At 43.3% G+C, this 24,571-nt stretch overlaps 1 protein-coding gene across 2 annotated transcripts in view; it reads right to left on the reverse strand.

Moving 5' to 3' along the window:
- SYNJ2 (synaptojanin 2) overlaps positions 1 to 24,348 on the reverse strand; it is a 186,122-nt gene extending 161,774 nt beyond the window's left edge. For both annotated transcript variants that reach the window (XM_089669736.1, XM_089669735.1), the window contains exon 1: positions 23,915 to 24,348. In XM_089669736.1, the coding sequence (XP_089525862.1) occupies positions 23,915 to 24,032 (118 nt within the window). In that variant the 5' untranslated portion in view covers positions 24,033 to 24,348. The remainder of the gene's footprint in view (positions 1 to 23,914) is intronic.
- Positions 24,349 to 24,571: the final 223 nt, after the last annotated feature.

Here is a 24,571-nt window from a genome sequence, read left to right on the forward strand (position 1 = left end):
CATCATTTTTTCACTTTGATTTTCGGGGTGTTTTTGAATTCAGTCCTCTGTAGGTTGATCATTTTCATTTCTATCAAACAATGGGGCATCCTTACGTTCCTCACACATCACCCCGTCCATATCAGTATAGATATCCAGCATGATATTTTTCCCCATTGAGATCTCATGTGTTTTCAAAGTGTTCCTTTCATTTGATTACACATCATGTCCTGTTATCAAGTACTGCAAAATGTCCTCTGGCCTATTACACAGCTAAAAGAAATGTGTCCACACTTGCTAGTTGGCTGACTCATTCTTCCTTACCAGCGCTGTGCACACACTTCCTCCCCTCCTCACTTTCAGCAGCTATTTTATAGCTCAACGTCCTCCCGGCAAGTTTAGCTTTCCTTGGATAAGGCACACACTGTCCCATTTAAAAACAAAGATCTTCTTTTACTGATTGTATTGTGCATATATCTAGACCCAAGAACAAAAACAGATAGCATTGCAGCTTACTGATCCTTAGATGTTGCGGATACATTTGTTTCTTTTTTCACACTTTTTCTACCCTTTATTTTAACCTGGTGATCCTGCCATTACCACACTTCCTGTCCTAGGGTGACAACAGTACTGAGCAGCATTGTTACCCCAAGGCTAGGTTTAGCTGTGCAGCTAAATTGCCACCACGCCTCTAGAACAGCGATCTGTGTTCAGATGGTTTTTCTGGGTGTTTGGCAGGTGATGATGAAGCGATATGATGCCTCCCCACCATCTGTTTGAACCCTATAAAAGCCATCCTGGAGCATTGCTCGGGGTAGCAGCACAATCATTACTTTTTTCAGAGCCGTAACGCAGTGGAATGTCCTGGGCACACAGGAGACAAGGCATTTTGCCTTGGCATATGGTGGGACTGCACTGGAATAGCCGCATCTGGTGTGAATGAACCCATACTCTGCTCTCTTCTCCTATCAGCATGTTTCTTCTCAGGTCATTGGCCTGTGTTTCCCTCTCCCAGTCTGAGTTCTGCTGTACACAGGCTGCGAGGGGCTGATACCAAGTCAAATCTAGGTACTTAAGCCTCGTTCACACCTTGGTGCGGAGACTTCAGTTTTTCTGCATGCGTTCTGCAAGAGCACAACAAAATCAATTGTTCTTTATGTGCCCTGTTCACACCACAAAACTACTATCACGTGCAGATTTTTCTGCGCTGGAATCAACATATTTAAAACTCATTGGAGCACGCATGAACACTGATGTCTCTGCAAGTGAGACCTGAGCGTCAGTTTCCATCAGCTTTTCTGCACGTATGGTGTGGAGGCCTTAGCCCGGGTTCACATATATGCGCTGCGGTATATCGCATGTGATTCGCACAGGAACCGCACCGCATTCCTGTGCAAATCACATGCGATGTGTGTACGGTGCGATTGGAGCCATACATTTTGTATGGCTCTAATTACACCACACCCGCAGCAAGAAGGCGCAGGACCCTTTTTTGGGTCCACACTAGAGTCGGATCGCATAGGTATTCACCCCTGTGCGATCCAATTCTGCACATCGCACCACGTTTTGCAGCCCGATTTCGGGGTGTTAACTTAACATACACACCCATATCGCACCCGCATGAACGGGATGCGATTCTGATGCGGTGCAGTATTCGCACTGAAAACACTGCGAATTCTGCACCGCACCGGTGTGAACCAGAGCTTATACTGCTTGCTGGCCCTGCCATGCTGGGTGATGTTAGCCTCAGCTTTTCTGTCAAACAAAAAATCTCAGTGCGCACGTGCGGGGTTTGAATGTGGAATGCCGCTCGCTCCTGGTATTTCTGGGGGCCCAGTATTCTGGCAAGAGGGCAGCCATGGGATTATTTCAGCCAGGCTTCTTGGGCATTCAAATGGCCTACAGGTGTAACACTTATTAAACATTTTCACATTTTCCCAAACTATACAGTGGGGTTATTTACTAAAACTGGAGAGTGCATGATCTGGTGTGACTGTGCCAATCAGCTTGCAGGTTTTAGTCCTCATGCACACTGGACATTTTTACAGCGGCTGATTTTGGCTTTTGACGTTTTTTCCTATTATCCTATGTGTCCATGCACACACAGACTGTGATCAGCGTTTTGTGGCTGGAAAAAAACCCCAGGACTAGTGGGTTTCTAGAGGAGTTTTTTTAGCTGTACAAACGCTGGAACACGCGGTAAAACACCGCTAACCGGTGCTTTTGGGCATTTTTTGACCCCAAAAAAATTTTTTTTTGGGGTCAAAAAAAGTCCAAAAGCACCAGAAAAGTCCAGAAACACAGGACAAAGCCACTAATCACAGAAAAACACCAATGCAAAAACGCTTAAAAAAGCTGAAAAACTCATGTTTTTAACATGACTTTACACAGCTACCGTTACAGTCCCCTGTGCATGAGGACTTATTAGAAGCTGATTGGTTACCATGCACAGCTGCACCAGATTCTGAATGCTCCAGTTTTAGGGTCCCTTCACACAGGACGGACCCGTTTAGCAGATCCGCTTGCTCAGCGGGCGATCTCTCTGTTGATCCTCGTTGAGTATGAGGATGACAGGTCTGTGCCCACTCTGAACGGCTCATTCTCTTCAATGAACGGTCGGATGAAAACGGACCACCTGTCCATTTCCATCTGATCTGATCTGACGGACAGAAGGGGAATTGAATCCCCATCCATCCCTTTTTTGTGGGTCGGATGGGATTGGATATTGGCAGGTGTAAAAATGGACACGTCTGTTTACACCCGCCTCTCCATAGAGGAGAATAGAGGTTCCGATTGGGTCCAAAAAAAAAAAACAAAAAAAACCAGACAGGCGGACCTGATCAGAACGTCCATTTGAAACAGGCCTTAGTAAATCTCCCCCCAAGTGTGTTTTAACCTCCCTAGCGGTCTGATTATGTCAGTATTTCTGTGCTGAAAGCAGTAAATTTTTTTGCATGGAAATATGTATTTTTTAATTGTAGGCCTGTAATTTTTAGGAATAACTCACTGAAATCTGTCTGAACAAGAGTCTAGTAAGAGTCTAGTAAACATCCCGGGTATGTTAAAATTTGAAACACAAAATCATAAATTATAATTTAATAAATAATCATACAAAATAATATAACAATAATAATAAATTTAATTCAATAATATAATCAAACCAAAAACACTGAAATTTGAAATATAGCGCCAAGTTCACACATCACTGAGCAAAGTCGCAAAATCGTTTTCAGTGTCTGATGATGAATTTCCCCACGAATCATTATCACTCAATTCTGCAAGTGGTTCTGATTTACTATCGCTGTTCTCTAGCTGGTCTAAAACCGATTTTGACCTGAAGGGACGCTTTTTGGACGCCATGGACATTTCTCAGTTTCCAGGCAGAAAGAACAGTAAAAATGCAGGCAGGGCACAGGACAATGCACTCGGGACAAAATGTATGTGAAATGGTTTGATACAGTAATGTTTTACTATGTGATTTTAGTGTATTTAGTGAATGTCACTTTTTGTCATTTTCAAATTTCCTGCCAGTTCCATCCCCGTAAGTCCTGACGTCGCAGGGGACGGAACCCGGAAGACAGATGCCGGCATCCGCCGGAGGACATTACAGGGGACACTGCAGGAGGGATATTGCGGGAGTGCAGGACAAGGTAAGAGAACAGATCCCGGAGCAGTGCCGCATGATAAGCCTGAGTGTAGCTCGGGGTTACCGCTTGTGGTACTGAAACTTTACCCCGAGCTACACTCAGGAATACCACCAGGGAGGCTACCCTACTAGGGACCTTTACCTACATAAGCTATTTTCCCAAAAAGGTGAACTCAGCCTTTAAAAACATCATTGGAGCATAACTGATGGAAATCCTGGGTTCCATGTCTAGACCAAAATTGTAAATTTATAAAAAGTGAAGAAGCTGTGTTTTAAAGCAAAAAATGTAGGTGAATTGGTCGGCCTGTGACAAGCAGCTTACAAGTAGTTTGAAAAGCCTTCAGGAAGGTTCAAACCAAATGCACACCTTCAATCACAGGGACAATTATTTCACACTTGACTTTCTACTGCAAGGTGCAATGCATACCAAAGGCTGACAGCTTACAAAACAAATCTGGAAATGGCCTCAAGGTTCATCTTACAGAAACAACAAAATTATGCAGGCCATACATGGGTTGAATTCTGAACTAATTTTCTTCAGAAATCAGAATTTTTGTGCATTTTATAACCCGATGGTGACACCATTGATTTCAAAATTCGGCCAACCAAGCCTTCAATTTCACCTCGTGTTGCTACAGAAAATAATTTTCGTGGTCAGTAATTTTCTTTTCTTTCCAAGCCACAGCTCATTTCTTTTTCATTTATATTTCCCGCATGATTCTCCCATCATTGATTCAAAATTCGTTCATTTTTAAAAAAATTTCCAACATGCCTGATCACTCAAATTCGATGGTCGCTCGAAAATCGTCCGTTTCTATTACCCACTAATGGTACGAAATTCGAATGAAAATTCTTAGAAAAGATATTCGAAAGAAAATTCTTTCGGAATTTGACCCATGTATGGCCAGCTTTATATTATTATAGTGCTTAGTTTTACCAAGTGTACACATCTGATTAGGGACATTTAAACTGATCCCCTGTATGGCTCTTGCTGCAGCATCTGAAAGCTGGATTCTTCTCCTCTCCCTCCCAGCTGCTGCAGAGATAGCCATATAGGGAACTGGTTACAATTTTTTTCCAATTTTTCGTACATCTCAATTTCCCAATTCTGTTTCAATTGTTTTTATTGCAAATTTTTCTTTCCAAAACAAGAGAACAAGACATAACAAGTGCATAGGTGTTCGAATTGCATCATTCACTAAGGAATTGTGGTTCATACAAAAAAAAAAAAGACACACAGCCATGCAAAGCAGTGTGTAGGAGCTGACAGGGGGAGAGAACTGTATTGTTTACAAACAGTTCTCCTCCCCATCAGAGATGCTTGGCAATCACCGGGCGCCAGCGAGTAATCCCCGGCTGGGACACGGTGATTGACAGCTGAGGCCACAAATGGCAGCGCAGGTAGGGCGTGCGCGCGGCTCGCACACCCCCTACCCAGAACTGCAAAATCACATATATATATATATATACACATGATATTTTGCACATCTGTGCCACCCTGTAGAAGTACTTCTGCTATAGGGCGGACATGAAGCGCTTAAAGAACTCTGTTAAGAGCTAGGTTAAACTGTTACATTTCTGTCTGGTGTGGCAGCGAGTGATACATATATTTAAGGGCTCGCTCAGACAAATACTTGCAGAAAAACTAATGGAAACTGACGTGCAGATTTCACTTGCAGAGACATCAGTTTTCATGCAAGCTTCAATGAGTTTTATACATGTTGCAGGTTCCTGCACAGAAAAAATCTGCATGTGATACTAGTATCATGGTGTTACCAGGGCACATAGAAAACTGTTGACTTTGTTGTGCCCTTGAAAACCGCAAACAAAAAAATGGACATCTCTGCACCATGGTGTGAACGAGCCTTAAAGGTCATAATTGCAACAGCGGATGTTGTGGAAAATGTGTGTTTCTGGTAGAACGTGGAGTCTGCGCCATTATTCTGCCCTAGTGATGATCACGCTGCTGATATTCAATTTGATGTCACTGAAGCTGGAAAATTTCTGCACAGGGTGAGGTTGAGTGTGCATTATGTTACATTCTGGTAGCAGTGGTGGGATCTAGGAGAGTAATCGTCACTTTGCTTTATGTAGGTCAGTGATTCACCAAGTAGTGAGGGAATGATATGGAACACAGCCCTGGAACATGTACATTCAAAAGCACGTCAGCAATGGTGGCATCCATTATATTTTCTAATTTTACAGGTTCCTTGAAGGTTGGTGTTGCAAGTCCCATCAATGTAAGCTCAGGTGAATGGAAATATGAAATACGAGGTGGTATCAAAACGTTTCGAGACTAGTTTTGTAACACGCCAACAGATGGCAGCACGCACAGTCAAAGGGAGCACCAACCTTCATAAGTCATTGCGCCAAAAGACATTGTCCTATGTACTCAGTGCTATTTCACTTCTGCCATTTCATCATGGACAGCAAATTAGAACAATAAGCAAATGTGAAATTCTGCGTGAAACTGGGCAAATCTGCCACACAGACGTTTGACATGATTTGGCAGGTTTACGATGATGCTGCAATGAGTCGTTCAAGGTGTTTTGAGTGGTATTCGTGCTTTAAGAGCAGAACAACATCACTGGAAGACGACGAGAGATCAGCAAGACCTTCAACCAGCTCAACCCCCAAACATGCCCTCTTCACGAAGGTGGAGATCCAGCTCAAAGGTCCCCATTTTGACAACATTGTGGAGATCCAGCATTTTGCCTAGTTTCACCGAGAATTTCACGTTTACTCTTTGTTCTAACTTTCTGTCCATGATGAAATAGCAGCTGTAGTAACGCACGTGGTCAGAATAGCACCAGTTGCACAGCTCCCAATGTACACAGTTAGATGTCGTTTGGAATACTAACTTATGAAGGTTGGTGCTCCCTGTGACTGGGCATGCACCCTTGTGCTGCCTTCTGTCTCGAAACTGTCTGACGCCACCTCGTCTATAAAGTTTTATTTTCACTTTTTCTCTTTTAAGGTCAACTCCAGGCAGATTAATGCAAATTCCCCATGGAGAGAGCCTGACACCGAACCTCCTCGCAAGTGGAGAGAGACTGACACCGACCAACACCATCTCCCCTCTCTCCCCTGCAGAAAGAGACTGACACTGACCAACATCATCCCCCCTCTCTCCACCACAGAAAGACTGACACTGACCAACATCATCCCCCCTGCGGATAGAGAATGACACCGACCAACACCAACCCCGCTGCAGATAGAGCCTGACACCGACCAACACCCCCCCCCCTCCCTCTGCAAAGAGAAACTGACACCAACACCCCCCCCCATGGAGAAAAACTGACTACGACCAACACCCCCCCCCTCCCCACAAAGAGAGACTGACACCGACCAACACCCCCACACCCCCACCCACAGAGAGAGCCTGACACAAACCAACACCACCACCCCTCCTTCCCTGCAAAGAGAAACTGACACCCCCCCCCCCCACCAAACTGACACTGTACAACACCATCTTCCACTACCATCGCCTGCCCCCCCCCCCCATACAATAGCCGTCCCCCCCTCCCTGGCAAGAGAGGGCAAGCCATTCACTTTCACAACTCCGGCCATCCCTGGGAATGAGAGTCAAGCTCTGCATACACAGTCAAGCAGCCTGCAGCCTCTCTCGGATCCCACCTGTTCCCCATTCCGCATATGTCCCTTCTTGCAGGGAGCAGTGCTGCCCCCCCTGAAAAATGCCACCCTAGGCAAATGCCTTGTTTACCTTTTGGTAAATACTCCCCTGTAGATGACACCACTGTAATTTTTGTCTAATAAAAAAACAAATTGGTGGCATTTCTCTGGCTACACCGCATGGCAGAGCCATGTTAATCTCCTGTCTGGATGGACAGATATACAAATCCTTGTATATGTATGGATTACCTCTGTGTATTTTGAGGTTTACTTGGCATTATTATGATGAAATGTTGGTCTAAGTCCTTGTCAAATATTGTCTTTGGTGGTTTCTCCTTTTCTGGCATATCACTACAGCAATTTGTGACACTGACATGTGGATACAGCATTGTTCATACAAATCATTAAATAAAACAAGGCGGCAAATGAAAATCTGGTTTTCCCAGGTTGATTCGCTTCAATGTGTTCAATAACAGAACTGGAATAACAAATGACAGAAAACAATTCTAAAGCTTGTTCCTGCTTGCAACTATGAAAAACATACAGAATACATATTTATGCAAATGCAGGCAAAGTACAAAATGAACGTTGCCAGTCATTGACAATGCCTAACACAACATCACAGCGATAGATCCATCACCGCACCTTTGTGTACTGACTGCAAACAAATGCGTTTGTGTTTAACTATGGCATCTTTGTACCCCAAATCCCAGGCTTGGGATATGTACATTAGCAGAGGAACTAGAGCTGTTCTTATGTCTTTTTAAAAATAGTAATTATGTTTTTTTTTTTGTTTTTATTACCATTGACAGTTCACTTTGCAGGAAAGAACTATTGTCTTCATCAGGTATGAGCAGTACTGAATATTGTTTGTATATTCTCAAAATCAAAGTAAATCTTTGCGCTCAGATTAACCACTTGCACTCCTGAGGATGTACCCCCCTTCCTGACCAGGACATTTTTTGTGTTACGGTGCTGCGTTATTTTAACTGACAATTGCGCAGTCATGCAATGCTGCACCCAAATTAAATTTACGTCCTTTTTTTCCCACGAATTGAGCTTGCTTTCAGTGGTATTTGATCGCCTGTGAGGTTTTTATTTTTTGAGCTATAACAAAAAAAAAAAAATGTCCAGTAAAAAAAAATGTAAAAATCAAATTTCATAAAAAATTTAGGCCAAAATGTATTCTGCTACATGTCTTTGCTCCAAAAAATCCCAATACGTGTAAGTTGATTGGTTTACGTGAAAGTTGTAGATTTACAAATGGCAGTATATATACACTGGAATTTTTTTTTTTTACTAGTAATTGCGGCGATCAGCGACTTATAGCGGGACTGTGGTGGGCATTCTGACACTGGGGGGGAACTGACTTGGTGGCACTGACATCCCCAGTGACACCAATACAGTGAACAGTGCTAAAAGAAGCACAAAAACCATTGGCGCTGTACTAATGGCACCGGGCAGGAAGCAGTTAACATGAAGGGCAATCAAAGGGTTAACTGTGTGCTGGGAGTGTTTTACTGTGGGGGCCGTGTGTTGGAGCTTCACTGTAATCACACTGCTCTGGAAGGCTGTGCACAGCCATCCAGAGCAGTGTGCCCGAGCCAACACGGAGGAGGACTGTTAGTAAACAAAGCAGCCCTCCTCCTCATCGGAGGTCCTCAGTAATCACTAGCTGGGTCCCAGTGACTGACAGCTGCAAATGGGGTAGATTGTGATCCCCCTATCTGGAAATACAAAATTTATATATATACAGTCAGGTCCATAAATATTAGGACATGGACACAATTCTAACATTTTTGGCTCTATACACCACCACAATGGATTTGAAATGAAACAAACAAGATGTGCTTTAACTGCAGACTGTCAGCTTTAATTTGAGGGTATTTACATCCAAATCAGGTGAACAGTGTAGGAATTACAACAGTTTGCATATGTGCCTCCCACTTGTTAAGGGACCAAAAGTAATGGGACAATTGGCTTCTCAGCTGTTCCATGGCCAGGTGTGTGCTATTCCCTCATTATCCCAATTACGATGAGCAGATAAAAAGGTCCAGAGTTCATTTCAAGTGTGCTATTTGCATTTGGAATCTGTTGCTGTCAACTCTCAAGATGCAAAGAGCTGTCACTATCAGTGAAGCAAGCCATCATTAGGCTAAAAAAACAAAACAAACCCCTCAGAGAGATAGCAAAAACATTAGGCGTGGCGAAAACAACTGTTTGGAACATTCTTAAAAAGAAGGAACGCACCGGTGAGCTCAGCAACACCAAAAGACCCAGAAGACCACGGAAAACAACTGTGGTGGATGACCAAAGAATTCTTTCCCTGGTGAAGAAAACACCCTTCACAACAGTTGGCCAGATCAAGAACACTCTCCAGGAGGTAGGTGTATGTGTGTCAAAGTCAACAATCAAGAGAAGACTTCACCAGAGTGAATACAGAGGGTTCACCACAAGATGTAAACCATTGGTGAGCCTCAAAAACAGGAAGGCCAGATTAGAGTTTGCCAAACGACATCTAAAAAAGCCTTCACAGTTCTGGAACAATATCCTATGGACAGATGAGACCAAGATCAACTTGTACCAGAGTGATGGGAAGAGAAGAGTATGGAGAAGGAAAGGAACCGCTCATGATCCTAAGCATACCACCTCATCAGTGAAGCATGGTGGTGGTAGTGTCATGGCATGGGCATGTATGGCTGCCAATGGAACTGGTTCTCTTGTATTTATTGATGATGTGACTGCTGACAAAAGCAGCAGGATGAATTCTGAAGTGTTTTGGCCAATATTATCTGCTCATATTCAGCCAAATGCTTCAGAACTCACTGGACGCCGCGTCACAGTGCAGATGGACAATGACCCAAAACAGACTGCAAAAGCAACCAAAGAGTTTTTAAGGGAAAGAAGTGGAATGTTATGCAATGGCCAAGTCAATCACCTGACCTGAATCCGATTGAGCATGCATTTCACTTGCTGAAGACAAAACTGAAGGGAAAATGCCCCAAGAACAAGCAGGAACTGAAGACAGTTGCAGTAGAGGCCTGGCAGAGCATCACCAGGGATGAAACCCAGCGTCTGGTGATGTCTATGCGTTCCACACTTCAGGCTGTAATTGACTGCAAAGGATTTGCAACCAAGTATTAAAAAGTGAAAGTTTGATTTATGATTATTACTCTGTCCCATTACTTTTGGTCCCTTAACAAGTGGGAGGCACATATGCAAAAGTTGTAATTCCTACACCGTTCACCTGATTTGGATGTAAATACCCTCAAATTAAAGCTGACAGTCTGCAGTTAAAGCACATCTTGTTCGTTTCATTTCAAATCCATTGTGGTGGTGTACAGAATTGTGTTGATGTCCCAATATTTATGGACCTGACTGTACACACACACACACTTTTGTGCACCCCTGCCGCCCTGTAGCAGTATTTCTGCTATAGGGTGGTGGGGATGTGGTTAAGTAATACATAAAAAGCAGCGGATAGAAAAGTCCATCAGAACAAAAGTCGTACAAGAACAGAAAAAACCATTCAGTGCATCAATAAAGGAGGAAGATGACTACTCTATAATCTTTGTGAAAAAGAACAGACATGCAATAATAAAAAAAGCCAACAGCACCTTAGGGGTTAACCCCGCACGACTCACCAGTTTATGGCGCAGAGATAATCTCCATGGCTCCGCTCCAACCCCTGTTACCACCAATGAATCATGCAAGGAATAAGCACTAATACTGTAGTATGCCCAATACTTAAAACTTTAGTAAAAGTAAACCAATACACTCACAATAGTTGAAAATTGCATAGCAGTCAAGTCAGCAATACTGGAGCTGCAGCAATCCCAATGTATGGACGTTCCAGCCAAGACGGCCGTGTAGCGTGGTGACGTCATCTGAAGCCCCACCCAATGCGTTTCATCATCAATTGACGTAGTCAGGGGAATGGTTAAACATCAGTTTTGTATATAATCATTTTTTAAAAATAGAGATCAGCTTAAAGCGGTATTAAACACAAAACCAAAAATGTAATAAAATGCAGCTTACCAATCATTAGATGTAGTGGCTGCATTTGTTTTGTTTTTTCTTTTTTCCCTCAGTTTTCACCTGGTGATCTGGCCAGTAACACAGCTCCTGTATTACAGACACACCACTGTGGATGAATGAGCACAGGAGGCACAGCAGACAGCAGCATTGCCAGTCTGGGGGGAGGGAAGTGTTAGATGCAACTGGTAGATTTAAATACAATAACAAATTGAATTCTAGTTAACACTTTTTAAACAATTACAGCAGTTTTTCGTTCCTTTTGGGATAAAGGTTTCATATAAATAAAAGCAAATAGTTTTAGGCACCCCTACTAGTGCTAAGTGGTTTGTCTCTTCTCTGTAACTGATACATTTTGCCGGGGAGCTTGTGCTTTTGAAAAACAACAGACTTACTAGCTGGATCACCAGATAAAAATAGAAGAAAGAAAGTTGAAAAAGATAAAATGAATGCAGCCATTACTTCTAAGAATTGGTAAGCTGCAATGTGATAAATGTTTGCTTTGAGGTTTAATACTGCTTTAATTACTTGAGTTCCAGGTGCTTTGTATTTTAACACAGCACTGGATTTCATTTGTTCATCCTAATGTATGCTCTTGGTGGGTAATGACTAGTATTTGCGCTCGACTGGCTTGCAACCCTGGTACAGAGAGCTCAATTAGGAGTATTCCGCAAGTGTAAATGAGGTAGTTGGGGGGTAGCTAAGCCTCGTGCTTTTACTGCCCCTAACTGCTCCAGCTTAGGCCGCAAAGGCAGAAGATGGGGGTGTACCTATGCAAAATGTATCCCAACTGTCGCACTTGGTGGGCATTATCACCCACTCAACACAAGCTAATCAACTGAATGCACGTGGTTGCGGCACAGTGGTGCAGGTCTTAAGGAGTTAATAACAGGTGGTGCCTGCTAAATGCCCTCTGAAGAGCATTCCACTGCAGGTAACTCTTCATGGGGCAACAAGTACCTGCACCCACATTGCTGTCAAATTGGTGTCCATGCAGCCACTGGATCACAATTGTGATGAATGGGCCTGGGGTGTATGGAACACCTGTGGATGCCTCCTGGGCAAAGACGGCCCGTTACCTGGGTGTACACTTAAGTACAAACGTATGAAAAAGGCCTTATCCAGAACAAGAATGCAGGAGCTCTGACTTCAATGACCGCATGCTTGTGTCAGCTTTCCTTCTACAAGCAACCGCTGATGGCAACCCCTAATACCTGCTTGCAGACACCAACATCACCTCATGTCAACCAGAGGTTCTGTATTGGGGGAGCAAATCTCTCATGGTCACTGTGTAGGTGTCTCCTTCCATCTCTCCTCACCTACCAAAGTGTAAGGGATGTCCTCAGTTGAAAACAGGATGGTGAGGAGAGACGAAAGGAGAACCTGACCTGTGAGATCTGGTTGCCTCCCCCCTCCACCAACAAATCACCCCAGATTTAGGGTTGGTGAGGCAATTTACTGGTCTAAGAATGATGGAGGAATAGGATCCTGAAAGTGAGGCCTGTATGGTTCTTTTCTACTTTTCTAGTGCAAAGGTGGCTCCTTTGTGTTGTATGTCACACTCCACCCAATGTTTACATTTCTGCCGCCATCCACAAGACACACAATACAGGCGCATGGAGGTGTCCTCAGACCGGAGCCGATAAACACAAGCCATATATTACAGTCCTGGCCAGACCAGGATTCATGTATATGGAAAGAAAAACCCTTTGTCAGTTTTTGTTTTCTGTCAGAGAGATTTCCCCTCACTTCACATCCAGGAGACACAACAGGACCTGACTGGAGATCTCTCCACAGTCAATGGATTGTCCTCTTAGGCCTCATTCACACTGGCAACGACATACTTGTGTATAGCGGACATTTCTAAACACATAGAAATGCCAGTCATGATTAGAATTGGTAGAAATGCAGGTCACGATTTTAATTGGCTATGAATAAAATAGAATCCTGTGCGTCCAGAACCAATCAGATTCTTTGAACGCATCTAAATGCATGTACACTCAACGGGCACTTTATTAGGTACGCCTTGCTAGTGCCAAGAAAATATCCCCTACACCAATCACCACCACAACCACTAGCCTGAACCGTTGATACAAGGCAGGATGGATCCATGCTTTCATGTTGTTTATGCCAAATTCTGACCCTACCATCTGAATGTCACAACAACCAATCTGCCCATTCTCCTCTGACATCAACAAGGCATTTTTGTCCACACATCTGTCACTCACTGAATATTTTCTCTTTTTCGGACCATTCTCTGTAAACTCTAGAGACGGTTGTGCTTGAAAATCCCAGTAGATCAGCAGTTTTTGAAATACTCAGACCAGCCCGTCTGGCACCAACATACCTCCCTACTGTCCCCGATTTCGAGGAACTGTCCCCGATTTGGAACAAAGTTCCTCCTCATTTTGGTCTGATTTATATAGCTGTATAAAAAAAACGCACAATTTATCTTTCAAAAAGTGTTTCCCAGTGCTAAACCTTTCATCCAATTTCTAAATTGTGGCATTTGTAAACTTTAAAAGCCAGTATAAATGAATAGTTGTGTATAAAAGAATAGTATAAAAGAATAACACGCACTTGTGAATTTAACTAATTTTTTAAAAATAATTTTCTTTTAAGGGGGCGTGCCTGGGGGTGTCCTATGCCTACATACATTTGCTGATAGGTGTCCATTTTCATCTCAAAAAATTGGGAGGCATGCACCAACAATCATGCAACGTTCAAAATCACTTAAATCCCCTTTCTTCCCCATTCTGATGCTCGGTTTGAAATTCAGCAAGTCGTCTTCACCACGTCTAGATGCCTAAATGCATTGAATGGCTGCCATGTAATTGGCTGATTAGCAATTTGTGTTAGCAAGCAGATGAACAGGTATACCTAATAAAGAGGCCGGTGAGTGTATAAACATTTAGTTGGCTCTATATGAATATACTCACTAATACAGAGGCGTTTTGTGCATTCAGAGATGGTATTCTGCATACCTTGGTTGTAATGAGTGGTTATTTGAGTTTCTGTTGTCTTTATATAATCTTAAACCAATCAGATCTGCCCATTCTCCTCTGACATCAACAAGGCATTTTCATTCATACAACTGCTGCTCACTGGATATTTTCTCTTTTTCGGACCATTCTCTGTAAACCCTAGAGATGGTTGTGCGTGCAAATCCCAGTAGATCAGCAGTTTTTGAAATACTCAGACCAGCCCCTCTGGCATCAACAACCATGCCATGTTCAAAGTTGCTTACATCCCATTCTAAGCAAGTCGTCTTCACCACATCTAGATGCCTAAATGCACTGAGTTGCTGCCATGTAATTGGCTGTTTAGCAATTTGTGTTACCAAGCAATTGATCAGGTGTACCTAATAAAGTGGCCGGTGAGTGTATATGTAAGTACATTTAGGGCTTGTTCACACTAGAATGCGGTGTGGGAGAGCCACTGTCCCGTGTGGTTTCCTGCCCTTGCGATCTGCTGTAGGGGGCCAGTTAAAAGTGAATGACACCCCAAACGCAGGTTGCAAACGTATTGCATTTGCTTGCACTGGCCCGCACCAAATCGCATGCTAGAAAGTACCATGCAATGTAGTTGCCGTGCGTTTCAAAAAGTAGTGCATGCACTTCTTTTGGTGTGGTGTGATTTCAGTCCCTTCAAATGAATGGGCTTGAAATCGCACGCACAGAGCTGTAGACGAATCGCACCGAAACGCATAGCGCTCCTGTCCTAGGTTCACACCTGTGCGGGCCCAAGAGCCTATTCATTTAAATGGGCTACCATGCCACAGTACACACAGAAACGAAGTCCCTGCACTATTTTTTAAATCGCAGCCTGCATGGGAACTGAGGTTCCCAGTACAGTTGCGATTTCCAGTGCGGGTAGCATGCCATTAGGATCAATGGCAACTGACCGTAGGTACTGCATTTCTCTGTATGGATAGTTGCGGCTGCCGGTATTTGTGAGGGTCCTGCAGCGGCACCACCCGCAGAGATGCGAGCCAAGCCTTCAGCAGGCTATACATGGATCGAATTATGAACGATTTTTCGATCACAAATAAAGTTTGTTCTGTAACCTATAAACCATATAAATGCTGCGCTACATTCAAACTAATTTAAGTGAATGTGGAATCCAATAACTCAAATCAAAATAGTGACAATAATAATGAAAATGAATAATATGTGCTTAATGATAACAAAATTACCAAATAAACCACCCAAACTGATGAAAAAGCACAAACTTAAATCTATACGTATGTGCATGAGAAATACACATACATATATTACATCACACGTGCACAATGTGAAGTGAAATAATGACTAAATAATAAACGCAAACTCAAAGTCCAATAATGAAATGTTGAAGGTGAACAAAACTGTAAACAGTGTTTTCAATAATACTGTAAGGTGACCACAAGTGAAACAAATCGTGCAGGTATCTGGGTGTAGATAGAGCTTGTGAATCCAACCACCTTCTGGATTAGCCTCTCACCTCATCACTTCGACCCTTGCGGGTCAAAGAGCAGTAATGGATCCCTCTCACAGATCCTCCAGGCACCACAGCACTCCAAAAACCACTTTTCAGGATTTAGTATTCCCACTCAGGCTCTTCTCCAAGTATAGGTGAAATATCAATTTCTCAGAACACAAAAGAGGAATCCTCCCATAGTGTAGTATGTTTATTATACCATAGGAACATAAAAATCTTTGGTAAAATTGCACTTACGTAGCAGCCAGTCCACATTAGACCCTCATGCTCTCAGATGAGGATATATCTATGTTTGTTGGGTGTACAGCTGAATACACAGGTGTACCAAGATGGCCGCCACGCCGGAAATACGTCACCGCGCTACGCCGACGCGTTACGTCACAATATCACGTGACTTCATCAGGGCTGTCAATCACAGTGACGATAGCTCTTTATATACCCGGCCAGGATAGAAGGAACCACCCACATAGAAGGTGTTATCTTCAACCTCATCGCATCGATACTTCCTGCGGCCATTAAACTGAAGACCACTGGGGACTATTATGCAGAGATGCATAAGCTAATATCTACAATGGGCACATTTACACAAAGAAAAACGAGGAATGTATAATGATGCACCAAAATGTAATAATTCCAGAGATGTATACACTAATATCAGCAGTGGGCACATTTACATAGAAAAAACCAAGAAATGAATAATGATGCACCAAACTGCAATATTAATTAAAAAACAGCAAAAAATATTAAGCGAAAAATCTAATACCCATTCCCATTTGTATAAAATATTTTATTTATTAATTAAAATAATATAAAATAATAATAAAATAAAAAATATATATAAAAATAGGCCATATCTCACCTAATTGAACGCCAAAACTCTAGTGATCTCTAATTATATATACCAATATAAAGCCCATATTCATTAATATATATATATATATACCATTAACCGGAAACATACATATACCTCTGCATATAAGGACGCATCCGTATATATATAATCCTAAATGGTAAATAAATATAAAAATAAATTAAATTAATTAAAACTATATAAAAAAATTAATATTTATTTAAATATTAATTTTTTAATATTAATGAATATGGGCTTTATATTGGTATATATAATTAGAGATCACTAGAGTTTTGGCGTTCAATTAGGTGAGATATGGCCTATTTTTATATATATTTTTTATTTTATTATTATTTTATATTATTTTAATTAATAAATAAAATATTTTATACAAATGGGAATGGGTATTAGATTTTTCGCTTAATATTTTTTGCTGTTTTTTAATTAATATTGCAGTTTGGTGCATCATTATTCATTTCTTGGTTTTTTCTATGTAAATGTGCCCACTGCTGATATTAGTGTATACATCTCTGGAATTATTACATTTTGGTGCATCATTATACATTCCTCGTTTTTCTTTGTGTAAATGTGCCCATTGTAGATATTAGCTTATGCATCTCTGCATAATAGTCCCCAGTGGTCTTCAGTTTAATGGCCGCAGGAAGTATCGATGCGATGAGGTTGAAGATAACACCTTCTATGTGGGTGGTTCCTTCTATCCTGGCCCGGTATATAAAGAGCTATCGTCACTGTGATTGACAGCCCTGATGAAGTCACGTGATATTGTGACGTAACGCGTCGGCGTAGCGCGGTGACGTATTTCCGGCGTGGCGGCCATCTTGGTACACCTGTGTATTCAGCTGTACACCCAACAAACATAGATATATCCTCATCTGAGAGCATGAGGGTCTAATGTGGACTGGCTGCTACGTAAGTGCAATTTTACCAAAGATTTTTATGTTCCTATGGTATAATAAACATACTACACTATGGGAGGATTCCTCTTTTGTGTTCTGAGAAATTGATATTTCACCTATACTTGGAGAAGAGCCTGAGTGGGAATACTAAATCCTGAAAAGTGGTTTTTGGAGTGCTGTGGTGCCTGGAGGATCTGTGAGAGGGATCCATTACTGCTCTTTGACCCGCAAGGGTCGAAGTGATGAGGTGAGAGGCTAATCCAGAAGGTGGTTGGATTCACAAGCTCTATCTACACCCAGATATCTGCACGATTTGTTTCACTTGTGGTCACCTTACAGTATTATTGAAAACACTGTTTACAGTTTTGTTCACCTTCAACATTTCATTATTGGACTTTGAGTTTGCGTTTATTATTTAGTCATTATTTCACTTCACATTGTGCACGTGTGATGTAATATATGTATGTGTATTTCTCATGCACATACGTATAGATTTAAGTTTGTGCTTTTTCATCAGTTTGGGTGGTTTATTTGGTAATTTTGTTATCATTAAGCACATATTATTCATTTTCATTATTATTGTCACTATTTTGATTTGAGTTATTGGATTCCACATTCACTTAAATTAGTTTGAATGTAGCGCAGCATTTATATGGTTTATATTTACTTGATCACTGGTATATGATTTAATGCTAGCAGCTGTTTGGGGTTCATATATTAATTTAGTTTGTTTTAAACACACATTTGGAGCGCAGGAGGGTCACACCACTATTGTTCTGTAACCTGATGGTGCCACCAACGATTTGGAAAATTAGTAGTTTTTCACGAATTTTCCAGCATGCCCAATAAGTGAAATGGGGAGGAAACACTAAAATCGGCCAGTGCCATTGCCCTACTAACAGAGCAAAAATCGGCCGATTATTCTTAGGTCCGATTTTTGAACGAAAATTGTTTGAAAATCAACCCATGTATGGCCGACCTTAGACCTCATGAACACTCGGAGTTTAGTACCCAGTGTAGGAGGCTTACATTTGCTCAGAAGGTACAGGTGCACCACCCAGCCCTGCTGTCAGCAGCCTGGAAAACTCTAGGAGAAGCTCAGAGCTGCTGTGGTTATGAGCTGCAACGAGTGGCTTTAAGAATTAAGGCAAAATGTACCAGGGATCAATGCCCTTCTTCTGTTTGGGGCATTCATCCCCGGGGCGAATACTGCCCTAAGCCCTGGTTCACACTGAATCTAACTTTGAAATCGTGCAGCTTCACTTCAAAGCTGCATGCCAGTGCGATTTCAGGTGCAACTTGGATGAAATCTGTGCAACTTCACGAGCAGGTGTCCAGGCAAGTGCAGGAACATTGTCTTTCAAATGAGCGCAGCACCACAAAGTAAGAGTTGCACTGATTTTAATGGTTCCATTGCCAACAATAGGGTGTGACTTGTCATGCGATTTGAAACTGTCAGATCGCATGCCAATACGCACCAGTGTGAAATGTTAACACCACCCAGTGCAGTGTCCAACTGCAGCAGCTTGGAGCCTCTCAGAGATTTAGGCTAAGTTCTCACATGTGTGTTTTTTAGTGCATTTGCTGAAGCATGATGAATTCTTATTATTACAGGTACTTATATAGCGAAGTCAATTTACGCAGCACTTTACATATATATTGTACACATCAGTCCCTAATTCTCAAGGGGCGTACAATCTAAGGTCCCTACCTCACATTCATACATATACATATTAGGGCCAATTTAGACAGGAGCCAATTAACCTACCAGCATGTCTTTGAAGTGTGGGAAGAAACCGGCAGTACCTGGAGGAAACCCACGCCGGCACAGGGAGAACATGCAAACTCCAGGCAGGTACTGGTGTGGTTGGGATTCAAACCAACAATCCTAGTACTGCCAGGCGGAAGTGCTAACCATTTAGCCACTGTGATGAATGTATGAAGATCTACTTAAAGCGGAGTTCCACCCAAACGTGGAAGCTCCGCTTTTCTGCCCCCCCTCCACCTTTTGGGGGGTAAGTGGGTACCTGGTTTTGACATGTTTCCGCTCCCACTTCCAGCTAAGATTGCCGCAGTGAATTGAGCCAGAAGCCCCCCCCCCCCCCCCCCCCCGCAGTCCTCTGGGGCACTTCCAACGTCCCAGAGGACTGCGGCCCATTCACAAAGCACAGTGCGCTTCGCGCATGCGCAGTAGAAGACAGGCAGTGGACCTGCAAGGCTTCACTGCCATTTTCCCTTAGTCAAGATGGTGGCGCCAGCCCCGGACAGCAGATTGAAGAATCGGCTCAGGTGAGGACACCACTGGATGCATGGACAGGTAAGTGCCCTAATATTAAAAGTCAGCAGCTACAGTATTTATAGCTGCTGATTTTTATTTTTTTTGGGAGGTGGCGGGGGCCCAGAACTCTGCTTTAATATTATTTTCCATGGGCCCTGTTCACATCTCTGCAGTGTCCTGGAAGAGGTGCGGGAACTTTTTTCATGCAGCTAGGAGAGATTTTGGCCCCATAGACTTCAATGGGAGTGCATGAAAAATGCATGTACGTGCGTTTTTAGTAGGATTTTGTGTTTAACCTCCCTGGAGGTATTCCCGAGTGTAGCTCGGGGTAAAGTTTCAGCACAAGTGGTAACCCGGAGCTACACTTGGGATCTCTTCTTCACTCACCTTGTCCTACACTCCCGCGATGTCCCTCCTGCAGTGTCCCCAGCAATGTCCTCCAGCCGATACCGGTATCTGTCCTCCGAGTTCCGGTCCCTGCGACGTCAGGACGTACAGGGGATGGAACGGCAGGAAATTTAAAGATGTGAAAAAGTGAAATTCACTAAAATCACATAGTAAAACATTACTGTATCAAACCATTTCACATACATTTTGTCCCTAGTGCTTTGTCCTGTGCCCTGCCTGCATTTTTACTGTTCTTTCTGCCTGGAAACTGAGAAACATCCATGGCGTCCAAAAAGCGTCCCTTTACGTCAAAAGCGGTTTTAGACCAGCTAGAGAACAGCGATAGTAAATCAGAACTACTTGCAGAATTGAGTGATAATGATTCGTGGGGAAATTCATCATCAGACAATGAAAACGATTTTGCTCGGTTATGTGCGAACTTGGCGCTATATTTCAAATTTTTTTTTTTGGTTTGATTATATTATTGAAATAAATTTATTATTATATTATTATTTATGATTATTTATTAAATTATAATTTATGATTTCGTGTTTCAATTTTAACATACCCGGGATGTTTACTAGACTCTTGTTCGGGCAGGTTTCAGTGAGTTATTCCTAAAAATTACAGGCCTACAATAAAAAAAATACATATTTCCATGCAAAAAAGGTACCGCTTTGAGCACAGAAATACTGACATAATCAGACCGCTAGGGAGGTTAATAGCCTCCTCCTCTACAAAAAAAAAATAGACCATGCAACTGCATCAAAAACACACTTAATAAAGCACTTAAACAATGTACCAAAAAACACACGAGAACACATAGACAGGTGTGAAGCCAACCTTATAGGCTGCTGGCAGTGGGGTTGGCTGGTACAGTTGTGCCTTCTGCCCACATGAAAATGCCAACATCTCATGTACAGAGGATAAAGAGGCTTAAACGCAGGAAAACTTGATCTGGAAAGCATAAAGTTTGGTTAACTTTCCCAGATAAGATCTCCGGTGTTTAAATTATCCAAAACGCAGAGTGCTAGCACAAATTTAGCCTAAAGCCCCGTATGTTGGCCGGTTCAACAGGAGCCATCTGACATTCGGCCAGTATACATCGGCCTGTCCAACAGAAGCCTAATCCAACAGCATGCTGGAAAACCAGCATCCAATCAGTGCTGGCAGCTAATGGCTGCCAGCACTGACAGGTGTGTTCTGGTGGCGGGATGGGGGCATGTGATAGTGCATACTTGGCAATAGACAGTGGTCACCAGAACAAGTGTCCCCATTGGAAGATTTTTTTCTCTATTCCTGGTCTGGTGACAACCCGAAATTCTTGATTTAGGCTAGATTCACACCTATGCAGGTTGCGTTGAGCCATTTCTGCATTGTGTTTTTGCTTTTTTTTTTCTTGTTGCTGGGCAAATTTAAAACTCAAAACGCATGAAAAACGCGGCAAAAACGCAATACATGCTTTTCTGAAGCGTTTCCATTGAAGTCTACAGAAACAAAAACACATCTTTTTGCATTAAAAAAAAACGCACAGGTGTGAACATATCCCATAGAAAATCATGTTAAATGGACTGTACTGCGTTTCTGCAAAAAGCCACAGAAAACACGTAGGTGTTAACCTAGGGTTACCCAGAGAGAGACAGAAATTTGATAAATGTTCTAACCCTGTCATGCTCTATACAAAGCTAAAAAAATACATTTTGGCTGTACGTGTAATTCTACATTAATTCGTTTTGTAATGAGAATGCAAACAACTGATGTATGGATTTGGGAAGTTGTTCTAACTGTATGAGCCCAAATGTAGTAATACTTTCCCTGACAACGGAAACATAACATTACTTCACACTGCCACACAACAGTAAGGCCCCTTCACATAGCAGGTCGGATCAGGTCTGCCTGTCCATTTCTCAGGGGGACCTAATCGGACCCTCCATTCACCCCTATGGGCTGGCGGGTGTGTCTGTTTACACCCGCCTACCTCCAACCCGGTCAGCTAAAACAAAAACAGAAAACAAACAAAAAAAAAAACAAAAACAGGAGATCTGTCTTCCTTCATATAGGCGGATTTGATTGGAGGGCAGTAGGGTGAAATGGCACAGCGGAGTCCCGGCCACCCATAGAGAAGAGTAGGCGGTGTCTGTATCCATTCTACATAAACTGAGCGGACATGGACCTGTCATCCACCCGCTCTGCTCCAATCAGTGGACAGATCCCCTACTGATCTCAACGGAGACCACCCCATGTGAAAGGGGCCTTATAAAAAGTGCACCAAAAACACACCTCCCATTGTAAGACAATGGAACACATTAACAGCACATCAATGTAAAAGGGCCCTAAAGCTAGCCCAAGATGGATTGAAATTGGGCTGGTTCAGCGGCGACTGGTCAAATTACGATCCGTTTGCGACAGCCCCCACTTGCCATGGAAAACAGTTGTTTTCTGTCTTAGTGGTGATGGACACTCATCCAGTGTGGAAAAACGCTGGTCACTGCAATATATGTGAACAGGCACAACCCTCAGTTCACACTACAAACCACATGTGAATCAAACAGGAACCGCACTGCATTTCACATGCAATTCAGTGTGGTGCAATTTGAGTCCATTTATTTTGAATGCTCATACCACACCACACGGCACCAAAGATGGGCATTCACCAATTTTGGAACTGCACCGCAACAGGATCGCAAGGTCATTGTGTACCATGGGATCCAGTGTGATCTGGTACAGGCACTGCGTTTGCAACCTGCGTTTCGGGTGTCATTAAGATGGTACTGACACTTGCAGCGGATCGCAAAGGCTGTGCGATTGGAATGCAGTGCGGCAAACAAGAATGTACAGATTGTACATACACATTGTATAGTGTATGGTCGGCTTATAGGAGATTGCACAATCAGATTGCAGTCTTGGATATGACAGTAGATCATCCATAGGGCTGTATATTGCAGAGCTGCATCCTGATCACTGTTATACCATGAAGTAACAGGACAGGTCAGTATACAGACAGGACAGGTCGGTATACAGACAGGACACGGACAGGACAGGTCTGTATACGGACAGGACAGGTCTGTATACGGACAGGACACGGACAGGACAGGTCGGTATACAGACAGGACAGGTCAGTATACAGACAGGTCCGTACATGGACTGGACAGGTCAGTATACAGACAGGACTGTACATGAACAGGACAGTATACAGACAGAACACGGACAGGACAATATACAGACAGGACACGGACAGGACAGGTCAATATACAGACAGGACAGTACATGTACAGGACAGGTCAGTATACAGACAGGACAGGACAATATACAAACAGGTCCGTACATGGACAGGACAGGTCGGTATACAGACAGGACAATATACAGACAGGACAGGTCAGTATACAGACAGTACATGGACAGGAGAGGTCAGTATAGGGACAGGACAGGTCGGTATACAGACAGGACAGGTCGGTATACAGACAGGACAGGTCGGTATACAGACAGGACAGGTCGGTATACAGACAGGACAGGCCGGTATACAGACAGGACAGGCCGGTATACAGACAGGACAGGACAGGTCAGTATACAGTCAGGACAGGTCAGTATACAGACGAAACAGGACAGGTCAGTATACAGTCAGGACAGAGACATGACAGTTCAGGACAGTACATAGACAGTTGAGGTGTCAGTATACAGTCAGGACAAGTCAGTAGGCGGTAAGTACTCACTCAGAGTGGTCCCGGTCCCGGACTCGAAGAGCAGACAGTCGTCCCTGTGTCGGGAGTCCAGGAGCACACTGTAGGGATCAGGTTTGAGGAGGATCCGGAGCCCTTTGCTCAGAGCCATAGCGGAGCTGTCAGTGATGTCAGTGATCGTCCCATGGATCCGATCCCCATTGTCCGTCCATAGAGGTCACATGATCCCTCCTAGCGATCACTTCGCTGGAATCCCTCCATCCACGTCGGTTTCGTACAGATCGCCGTCGGGTTGGTGTCGCTGCCAGCGGATCCCCGGCTTGTAGTCAGTGGTGGGTGTCACTCCTGGCACTCTCCGCTCCAGATGTGTCCATTCAGTAGAAGTCTCCTACTCCATGACACGCTCGGTGCCCCCGATCCCTCCACATTCCACTCTCACCCCTGGCTGGGAATTTACTTTTTTTTCCTCCCTTCTGCGCTGACTCCTCCTTACAGCCTGCCCAGGTCATACACTGCCTCCTACTGGACACGGGCCGGCATTACAAGAGGCGCAGGATAAGAGGCTACGACCTCCTGCAGCAGGATCGATCCAAGGTTGGGTTCCTGACGTCACACTGCACCTGAGAAGTGAGACCCCCTTGTGTGAGTGTGGGGATAGCCATACACCTTTGGATGTTTAGATTGTTTGTG

The sequence above is a fragment of the Staurois parvus genome, unplaced genomic scaffold, assembly GCF_062004578.1.
Source record: "Staurois parvus isolate SC_StPar_1 unplaced genomic scaffold, SC_StPar_1.0 ptg000081l, whole genome shotgun sequence".
In the NCBI taxonomy this organism is placed as follows: Eukaryota; Metazoa; Chordata; class Amphibia; order Anura; family Ranidae; genus Staurois; species Staurois parvus.